This window comes from Melanostigma gelatinosum (assembly GCF_949748355.1).
Source record: "Melanostigma gelatinosum genome assembly, chromosome: 11".
NCBI classification, from domain to species: Eukaryota; Metazoa; Chordata; class Actinopteri; order Perciformes; family Zoarcidae; genus Melanostigma; species Melanostigma gelatinosum.
The window spans coordinates 24,106,709-24,117,358 of NC_136644.1; the positions used below are offsets into that span (position 1 = coordinate 24,106,709).

At 44.8% G+C, this 10,650-nt stretch overlaps 2 protein-coding genes across 2 annotated transcripts; both read left to right on the forward strand.

Annotated features, from left to right (window-relative positions):
* Positions 1-1,131: 1,131 nt before the first annotated feature.
* On the forward strand, positions 1,132-5,466 carry snrpb2 (small nuclear ribonucleoprotein polypeptide B2). Its single transcript, XM_079278396.1, has 7 exons — positions 1,132-1,173; positions 2,573-2,644; positions 2,839-3,011; positions 3,092-3,229; positions 4,543-4,578; positions 4,931-5,019; positions 5,117-5,466. The coding sequence occupies exons 2-7, from the start codon at positions 2,581-2,583 to the stop codon at positions 5,274-5,276; spliced, it is 660 nt and encodes a 219-aa protein (XP_079134522.1). The 5' UTR covers positions 1,132-1,173; positions 2,573-2,580; the 3' UTR covers positions 5,277-5,466.
* A 1,993-nt stretch (positions 5,467-7,459) lies between these two features.
* On the forward strand, positions 7,460-10,569 carry prokr1a (prokineticin receptor 1a; the record flags this gene model as incomplete). The annotated part of the gene is made up of 2 exons (XM_079278393.1): positions 7,460-7,887; positions 9,745-10,569. 2 exons carry the CDS (start codon positions 7,460-7,462, stop codon positions 10,436-10,438), a joined length of 1,122 nt encoding a protein of 373 aa, XP_079134519.1. The 3' UTR covers positions 10,439-10,569.
* Between the last annotated feature and the right edge of the window lie 81 nt (positions 10,570-10,650).

Below are 10,650 nucleotides of genomic sequence, written 5' to 3' on the forward strand. Positions count from 1 at the left end.
CGACCGTAAAAAAAAATATAGTATATATTTATTTATTTATTCTTCTTTTTATATACATAAATATATCTTTAAAAAAATTAGCACATATATATATATATATATATATATATACAGAGAGAGAGACAGACAGAGAGATAGGGAGCGATAGAGAGAGATAGGGAGAGACAGGGAGATAGGGAGAGATAGAGAGAGATAGGGAGAGACAGAGAGATGAGAGAGAGAGAGACAGAGAGGGAGAGACAGAGAATTGCATGTAGAGATATATGGTCGACTAATCAATTATTTTGGTCAATCAATTATTGATTGACCAATTTATTTGATTGATTATTGATATCAATTTGGTTTTATACCTTCTTTTTTCATGCTGATGACTTATTTCTAGGAAACTCAACATTTGAAGTGGTGTTTCATCAAGTGACCCTCGATCACTATTGAACCACATCGGTGTAACTGGGCTCTAAATATTGAGTTAGTCTGCTTCTCTTTGGGCCCTCTGCAGTCTACTCAGTGTTAGACTGAAGAGGTTTAAACTGTGATTTGTCAGTCTATAGTGTGATCAGCTGATATTTCCTGACCCAATTTCAACAGTGCTAACCCTAAACTAACCTTCTATATTGTGAATTTTGAAGAAGAGCTTTACTACAACACCTGTTCATTCTAGCATAGACATTATTGTGCTCACAGAAACAGGAAGCTGTTCCAATTTAAATCTGCACACATTTTATTGCTAAGCTTCCAATTTCTTTGACCAGTGATATTTATTCTCTTCTTATTCAACTGTTGCTCAGAAGGATATCTTTCTTCCCTTTCAATTATCAGTCTGGTTTTGCTCTCCACGTCCAGAACAAACCCTTCGTACAAATGACCATCTATTCGTAACGATGACTCTTTATAACCTAAAAAAACATGTAGAGTAATCCTCTCTGGACCCAATAAAGCCTTTGTGGCCGGAGATAACACACTTTTCAACCATGTGAATTGTAGGTAGGTTAAAGTTGTAGCTTGTAGTTATCATCCTGGCCTACTGGTGGCGGTAGAGGTTCAAGTTGTAGCTTGTAGTTGTCCTCCTGGCCTGCTGGTGGCGGTAGAGGTGAAAGGTCGTTAAAGCAGCGGCAAGTGTTACCGGCGCCACCAGTGTTTCCTGTTTTATATGAGCAGTGTGGAGGGAGAGAGGTGAGTTTAATATTTAATACAGTTTTGTCTTCATGTGATCTGTCTGTAGTGTTACCGATTCCCCAGGTCAAGTGATGAATGCCTATGGATTATGTTCATATTAGAGATCATTGTGTTAAAAACACAACGCGTAGATAGCTAGCTTACCGCCGCTAGGCTATCATTGTGAATGAACGTAGCCTGCGTTAAGCTAACGTATGCTAATATTAGCCTAAACTGAGCCTTTAGCCTAACTAAAACGTAAAAAACACGTCCGATGGGAAATGATGGCATTAGTTATGAGGGATATGTCCAGCTAACATTGTTTTCATTGTATATATTGTGTATTTGCATTTGATATTTAATATTTTTTACTCTGTTATTTTATTTACCTCTACCATAATAGCTGCTGGAGCGAAAAAATGTCCTATCTATCTATCTATCTATCTATCTATCTATCTATCTATCTATCTATCTATCTATCTATCTACCTATCTACCTATCTATCTACCTATCTACCTATCTACCTATCTACCTATCTACCTATCTACCTACCTATCTATCTATCTATCTATCTATCTATCTATCTATCTATCTCTCTATCTATCTTGTGCGATAACATCAGGTTTTGTCAGTCTCTCTGGACATGTTTAGTATCTCATTAGCAGTTTGATTTGTTAAAGCCTGATGTCTTAAGAGCACTACTGTATATTTACATATGTATATACCATATATCTCTACATGCAATTCTCTGTCTCTCCCTCTCTGTCTCTCCCTGTCTCTCTCTGTGTGTTTTTTATATATATATATATATAAATTTAAATAAAACACACAGAGAGAGAGAGCTAGAGAGAGACAGAGAATTGCATGTAGAGATATATGCTCGACTAATCAATTATTTTGGTCAATCAATTGTTGATTGACCAATTTATTTGATTGATTATTGATATCAATTTGGTTTTATACCTTCTTTTGTCATGCTGATGACTTATTTCTAGGAAACTCAACATTTGAAGTGGTGTTTCTGTTGTCAAGTGACCCTCGATCACTATTGAACCACATCGGTGTAACTGGGCTCTAAATATAAATAAAATGCGCTAACGTGTTTCTGGACTAGAGAACAAATTTAAAATCCAAGTTCCAACAGTATTCTATGCTGTCATGCAACACTGTGTGGACATCGACTAAATGGACGTTTCAATCATTAAATTCTTCTTCTTTTGGGGCAGAAACTATTTCAAATGTAAATAATCCAATTGGTCTTTGGATTATACAGTTTTACAAGAAGCCATTATTGAAGAAAAACATAAATAATATAATGTGATTCCAAACTTTTCAGCTTCAGTGAAGCTTGAAAATGTGTTTCAGCAAATGAAGACGTTGACATGCTCTCTTGTTGCTCTCTTGTTGCTCTCCACAGACAACAACATGGATATCCGACCAAACCACACCATCTACATCAACAATATCAATGATCGAGTCAAGAAAGAAGGTACGTGAGCATGTCTTCTCTCTCTAAATAAGCAGTCAAGATTATTTGATAAGAAGATGAAGCAAAATGTCAGAGCTGCTCTTATTGTGTGACGATATTCTGCTGTTCTGTTTTTGTAACGTCACTATATTCAAAGAGCAACGTGGCCAGTTTGTTTTCTTTGTGTTGAGCTGCGTCTCGTCTTCCTCCTGCAGAGATGAAGCGTTCGCTCTACGCGCTCTTCTCGCAGTTTGGCCAGATAGTCGACATCGTGGCCATGAAGACCATGAAGATGAGGGGACAGGCCTTCGTCGTCTTCAAAGAGCTCGCCGCCTCCACCAACGCACTGAGGCAACTTCAGGGCTTCCCCTTCTACAACAAGCCCATGGTAGGAATGACGACGCCGTCCTCGCACCTCCGTGGGCAGTTATTGGGGCTTTAGCTGACCCGTGTTCTGTTGTTCCCCAGAGGATACAGTACGCCAAGACGGACTCCGAGGTCATCGCAAAGGTGAAAGGCACATACGGCGACAAGGAGAAGAAGAAGGACAAGAAGAAGAAAGCTCAGGAGCCGCTGGCGGTCAGCTTACTAAAGAAACCAGCAGCGGTGAGTTTGTGTTTACACATCAGTCAAGTCATCGTTCTCTGTCTCGCCAGGCGGTGACAACATCTGGTTCAATGTCCTGAACACACATTAGTTTCTGTTGATGTCACTCCACCATTCAACTTTGTGAAACAGGCAGTTTTCTCCTCATAGCGCTGTTGAATACGACGAGATGTTCGTTATCCGATCATAACTCAGGGAAAAATTACAAAACTGGAAGAAGTTATCAGTTGCAGGGAACTCAAATGAAACCGATTATTGTGTGTAAAGGCCTTTATATGTTTATAATGTTGAGTTACTTGTAATTATTTGTACACTGTGATATTGCTGCTTTTGCTGAAGTGAAAGATCAGAGTACTTCAACCATATTACATTTGAGACATCTGAAAATGATGAACTCAAGTTTATAATCAAAATAAAACGTATTTACGGCGTTTAATCACAGTATTTTGGGGGGAAAGAGCACGCGGTGAATTCCCAGGCAGTAAAAAGTTTACAATCGACTACAGTACACCAACACTGTCTCACAGATGCATCTTAACCAGCCCTCCACCCACAAGACGACACCGTTTCCTCCTCCGCTGAGGACTGATAACTGAACTTCACACATTCCTGTCATTTAACAGGAAGACTGACGGCTGTAATTTAAAAGAAAACGGGCAAAAACAAGCAATAGCTGCAGGAAATATTCCCAAAAATCTGTTTATTTGTCATTTTTATCGGCGTGCGATTGTAAATATCAGTAAGTAGAAGCAGAGGAAAGAGACACACACACGCACGCACTGTACCTCCAACAGGAAAGTGTTTGGTGATGGAGGCAGAGCTGTGGACCGATGCGGCTCTATAATAACTTTCTGATGAGAAGAACGGAGGCTGTCAACAGTTACTCGCGATATAAAATGACTTCACTGCTTCTCATACTGTGAATACTTTTATTTTGAAACCCAGGACTTAATGTTTCACTTTTTAAAGGCCCCCTCCACTCAAAACGCGTCTTTCCTCAGTTTGTTTTCTCTGAGCTCACCTCGAGTCTCCGTTTAACTGGACGCACCTGCCGGAGTTTAGTGACAGCACAACTGGTTTTGGAGCCAATCAGGGTCCAGTATTAAGTGTATTTATTGTCAAACTCCCAACAGAGAAGCGGTCGATGGCAATGAAAATCTGAATGAAATATTAGAATTCATAATTAGATCAATGTTTACTGAGGTAATAAATCAAGAGAGAAGTAGAGTCATTTTCTCAGACTTCTATACGAGAATGAAAGCAAACTGTAAAATGCTCTTCATGTTTTTCACTGTTGTGTTTTTTGCTTGCAGGAATCAGGAGCACCTGTGCACTCCAATGCAGTACAGGTAAGAAAGCACGCACTGACTCTAGAGAGCCTTTCACCTTTTTACACGACCTCAAGGCCACCGTAGTTCTCAACACGTAGTTCTCAATACATTCAGTTAGATGTAATGTGAAACCTCACCACTAGATGCCACCAAATCCTTCACACTGTGCCTTTAATATATAGCTGGTTTTAACTTGCGTGCATGTTTTTCACATTATTTTGCCTTTCACTCATCGACACTTCAATACTTGGAGCCTTGTAGGATTCTGCGCTTTGCAGATAACAATCATAAGTAGTGATTATAAAAAGGTTTTGTGAGACGGGTCCCTGTGTGTGAAGCTGAATGTGATGAGTCTCTGCTGTCTCCTCAGGTGCCGGACAACCCACCAAACTACATCCTGTTCCTCAACAACCTGCCCGAAGAGACCAATGAGATGATGCTCTCCATGCTGTTCAACCAGTGAGTCCGCCGTCAGGACTTTTGTCTTTTACGTTCTTTTCAGAAAACATGCGTTGACCGTGTTTTGACTGGTTTTATTTGGAACGATCCTCTGCAGGTTTCCCGGTTTCAAAGAGGTGCGGCTCGTCCCGGGGAAACACGACATCTCTTTCGTGGAGTTTGAGGGCGACACGCAGGCGGGCGTGGCTAAAGACGCCCTGCAGGGCTTCAGAATCACAGCGACCTGCGCCATGAAGATCACGTACGCCAAGAAGTAGCGTGATGGTCCGGAGACACAAAGACACTCTGAGTGGGAGGACCGGCCCTGGATTTCCCTCGTGTTCCCAGATGCTTTTGATTTTTTGTAAATGCTTTTATTTTTTATTAATCCTCTGCCGTCGTTCATGAGGTGTAGCGAATAATCCCCGGCCAATATTTTGTTTTGTAAAATAAAAGTCTTTTACATAATTGTTGCCACAGATGTGAGTTTTCCTGCTGGATCTTTGGGAACAAACGGGATCAGTTACATTTTTACTTTTATCAATTTAAAAGATCATTTCGCACGTCAAGAAAGTTTCATTTTGTGGCAAAACTGAATTATAAGACTGAGTGTGTGTGGTGATGAAGGAACATGTCACCCAGCACAACAGTGAGGCTCACTGATGTGTTTTTAATCGTGTTTGGACAGACATGAAGCTCTGTGGCTCAGAGATATCACACACGACTTGTTAGTAGATACATTCACTGTTTAGAAGAAGAACTCTGGATTATTACCAGACTTTATTTTACATGGTTGTCCTCTAATCTGGCCAGTTAAAGGAAATGCGAGGCATCAAATTCAGGGATTTTAACTCTATAATATGGAGCGTGTGTGTTTTAATTTGCTAGTGTCAACTAAAAAAAATCTTGTGTCATAAACTTCCTCCTCCATGTTATGAGTGACCATAATCATTCCTGAAAGTAGAGAATATCTACCGGTAGTCACAGTTCTTCCTCCAGCCGTCACTGATCGGTGTCATTTCAGCCGTTTTATTCATGTTGCTGTCTGTGTGACCCACATGTCACCGTGTCGAGAGACAGACATGTTCTCAGCTCTGGTATACGACCAGAGGAGATTTATTGATCGGGACATCGGCACAACAGCAGATGTTTGTGGGATGCGGGAGAAGAAGAGGGGGGGGGGGTATTTACTGGTGGGTGTCCTCCCAGTGATGGGAGAGCTGGTTTACATTCACCATCACAAACTGACCTGTTCCTTCTTCTTATTCTGTCTCAATTTAATTAAGATACTTGTACCTTTGGGGATGTCATGACTACTAATGGCTGATGACTTACAGGTGATGTGACACTAAGTGAAAATGCTTTAAGAACACAAGTTTCAACCAACTGAGCATCTTAAATCTCAATTTACATGTCAAGTCAACACATAGAATTATCGAAGTCATATGGTTTGTTTGCAAAAAAAAAAAAACATTTAAACATTATTTTTAAAAGGAATAAAGTGTGCGCGAGCGTGAGTCTGCGTGTTGGGTCGCTAGACGTCGTGAACGCGCCTCGCGGTCTTTGCTGTCATTCAGTGGATCAGAGCGCGCGGAGAAGCAGCTTCAGGTCTGTACCACTCGTGTTTCTTCTCTCCTTATTTCTCTATAATGGAAGTATAGCGTCTCACTCTCTGTTCCCAATGTCTGGTCCACGTGGTCTTATACTTTAACAGTTTTATGACAGAATGCAAATCTTCTTGATGTGCAAAAAACACGTTTTAAATTGACGAACACGTGTAATTCATGGCACAATTCAATCAGGATCAAATCATGTCTCAACGTTGACTACCGAACATAGTTTTTTCCGAAAAAAAGTCAGATTAGTGATGAGACTTCAGCTCTACAGTCACCGGTAGAAGTACCGCTGAACGATACATATAATATAAAGTGTTTTTTGAACATCAAAGCATGTAAACATGTTCCAGTAGAAACTTTAAATATGTATAAAGTAAAGTATGAACCTCAAAAGAGGCAGAGTTTGGTGAGAAGCTCTCGTGTCGAGGCTCGAAGAGAGTTCTTCAGACGTAACATTCCTCGAGCTGCGGACAAATCCAGCAAGTAGACGACAAGAACTCTGTCACGTAGCAACGGCAAAACTATCGTCAAAAAATCAGATCCAATATCTTTAAAGTCGCACTGAGCGGCAAAGCAGGCGTCTGTATGTCGGACACTAAATGTAGCGTCTGTGCTGTAATGTGTGTGACAGGCGTGAGATGCACTCACCTGTCCAGGGAGTGTACCGTCACGCAATGCATGCTGGGATAGGCCAATGTGTACAGGATGTGACAATAGCAGTAATATCCTGTGTTTTTCTTACTGTCATTAAATGTTCAGCCTCAAACCAACATGGACGTTGTGGTCAGACTGTTGTTGTCATTTCCCAGGAATCAGCCAACCTGAGCGCGTTGACCTGATCCGAAATGGACGACCCGGCCAACGGCAGCTCGGCTCTGTCGGACTACTTCCTGTCCAGTGACGGCCTGGACTACGAGGTTCATCCGGACGACGTCCCGGACACCACGCGGGGCCGGGCCTTCTTCGTGGCCACCATCGTCATCGCCGTGGTCCTGGTGGGCATCATGTTGGTCTGCGGCGTGGGGAACTGTCTGTTCATCGCCAGCCTCGCCCGCTACAAGCAGCTCCGCAACCTGACCAACCTGCTGATCGCCAACCTGGCGGTGTCGGACGTGCTGGTGGCGGCGGTGTGCTGTCCCTTCCTGCTGGACTACTACGTGGTGAAGCAGCTGTCGTGGGATCACGGGCTGCTGCTCTGCGCCTCCACCAACTACCTGCGCACCGTCTCCCTCTACGTGTCCACCAACGCACTGCTGGCCATCGCTGTGGACAGGTGAGTCCACCTGCACCTCGGCCACACGCGGCTGAACTGCATTAATCATTAGTTTTTTAGCACGTTGGTTACTTTGCAAGATATCTCAAATGTTACTTTTGGACGATTTAAATGTGATCTGGTGGAGAATTAGATCACAAGCTGAGGAACAAGCGATCAGGTTTTGGTGTGAGACTTGTTTATTCACCTCTCCGACACATTTAAGTCAATCTTTACCACAATTAGTTCCATGAACTTAACTTTTTATGGCAGGGTCAGTGCAGTGAGTTCATGGGGGAGCTGCAAACCTTCAGAGTCACAAGGTAGGCGGGTGATAAATATTCTATAAGATCATCGTACGTTTGTGTCGTAGGTTTTATCTCTAAGAAGAAAAGCTTCGTGACGATGCATTTTCCAGCTGATCCAAGAGACGTTTCTCTCTCAAATATGATTTTATCGTGAAGCATGTTTACAGCAGTAACACAGACGGAGTGGATATCATGTCTTTCTTTCTTTCTCTTCCACCCTCCTTTCCTTCATCCTCTTCCATGTTGCAGATTAACAGCACGTCTCCCTCCCTCCCTCCCTCTCTCTCTCTCTCCTCTGTGTATGTGTGTGTCCCTCCCCTCCCTCCCTCCCTCCCTCCCTCCCGCTCTCTCTCTCTCTCTCTCTCTCCTCTGTGTATGTGTGTCTCCCTCCCTCCCTCCCTCCCTCCCTCCCTCTCTCTCTCCTCTGTGTATGTGTGTCTCTCCCCCTCCCTCCCTCCCTCTCTCTCTCCTCTGTGTATGTGTGTGTCCCTCCCCTCCCTCCCTCTCTCTCTCTCTCCCTCCCTCCCTCTCTCTCTCCTCTGTGTGTGTGTGTCCCTCCCCTCCCTCCCTCCCTCTCTCCTCTCTGTGTATGTGTGTCTCCCTCCCTCCCTCCCTCTCTCTCTCTCTCTCTCTCCTCTCTGTGTATGTGTGTCTCCCTCCCTCCCTCCCTCTCTCTCTCTCCTCTGTGTATGTGTCTCCCTCCCTCCCTCCCTCCCTCTCTCTCTCCTCTGTGTACGTGTGTGTTCCTCTCATCACCTCCTTCGCGTTCTTCTCCTGCGTGCACACGACCGCCCGCTGTGTCCAGATCACATAATCAAGATGCATGTGTGGGAGAACAGCCGCGGGCCGTGTTCTGGTTGGTTTGCGACAACAAACGAGACAGAAAACGCACTCTGCTACAGTAGCTGCTGCTGTTCTCAGCAACATGCACACAACAAGGAGCGTTTTCAGCCTCATTATCAGCCGTGTTGGTCTACGCTACTGCTTCTACTACCGACTATGTTCATGTGCTGTCACTTTAAGGCTCGACCTTCTTGAAATAATGCTCCTTAATCAGAATCTTCTTCTACCCATGTGTGAATGCAGCATCAAGCCTTTAACCCTCAGCTTTAATTAATTCAACATATCAACATGTCGGTGTGCCAACACACCAACGATAAGCCACTGCTAACATTAGCATGTCGCAGGCAGACGTAGTTTGGCCGAACTACAGAGCTTCATCCGTCAGAGAAACATCAATGATCGCTCCACATCAAAGAGATCTCAGGACTCTGAGGGGATTTACATTCCGCCAAAATAAAAGCTGCTTCTGGGCTCCTGAACCAAATCCATCATCGGCTGCCGCTCACACTTGAGGACCGGCAGCCCCACTCCATGTTCCATTTATCATGGCTGACACGCTCTCATGTATAAACAGCATCAGCAGGGAGGAAAGATGAAACAATATCTGTGTATCCGGGATGCTCAAAGTGGTTCCAGTTTTAAGTCTGAGTGTTGCGTCCTCCTCTCTGCACATCTGCGTCCACTCAATCAAATCAGACAAAGAAACCGTTGCTCTTGCTGTCTGCAGGTACATGGCCATCCTGTACCCTCTGAGGCCTCGTATGAAGATCCAGACGGCGTACTGCGTGATCCTGACGGTCTGGATCGTCCCCATCTTCATCTCCATCCCCTCCGCCTACATGGCCTCTGAGGTGACGTACCCACGCGTGGAAGGCGGCGCCCACAAGACCTTCTGTGCTCAGATCTGGCCCGTGGACCAGCAGGTTTACTACCGCTCCTACTTCCTCCTCGTCTTCGCCCTGGAGTTCACGGTCCCGGTGACCGTCATGGCTGTCTGCTACGTCCAGATCTCCAGGGAGCTGTGGTTTAAGGACGTCCCGGGTTTCAAGACGGATCAGATCCGGAAGAGGCTCCAGAGGCGTCGGAGGACGGTGGTGGTGCTGATTCTGGTGCTGGCGGCCTACGTCCTGTGCTGGGCGCCGTACTACGGCTTCACCCTGCTGCGGGACTTCTACCCCACGCTCATATCCAGAGACAAGAACTCCCTGGTGGTCTTCTACATCATCGAGTGCCTCGCCATGAGCAACGGGGTCATCAACACCCTCTGCTTCACGAGCGTCCGACACAACAACAAGCGCCTGAAGAAGGCGGGAAAGTTCCAGCTGAGGCTGGTGACGTTCGTCAAGTCGGTGGATGACGGGGAGGCGCGGACCTGCTCCCTCCGGGTGACGGAGGACGCCGAGGGGGCTCGGCTAAAGTAGAGGTCCAAACATCTGCCCGTTCAAACAGCGGGCTGCATCTGCTGCAGCTCGTCCAGAAACGGGTCAGAGGCGAACAAAAGGCGGGAACTTTCAACCCTTATTACCCGACCAGAGATGCCGATGCCTCCAACAGGGAGTGCTGCAGGAAGGAGCCCTAAAACCCAGAGACGAGTCAGCATTTTTACACTTCCACGGGTGCCGACAAGAGGCTA

Coding starts and splice junctions, on each gene's coding strand:
- snrpb2 (XM_079278396.1), top strand. CDS start 2,581: ATGGATATCCGACCAAACCACACCATCTACATCAACAATATCAATGAT. Junction 3,230..4,542: donor TACTAAAGAAACCAGCAGCG/GTGAGTTTGTGT, acceptor TTTTGCTTGCAG/GAATCAGGAGCACCTGTGCA. Junction 5,020..5,116: donor CTCTCCATGCTGTTCAACCA/GTGAGTCCGCCG, acceptor GATCCTCTGCAG/GTTTCCCGGTTTCAAAGAGG.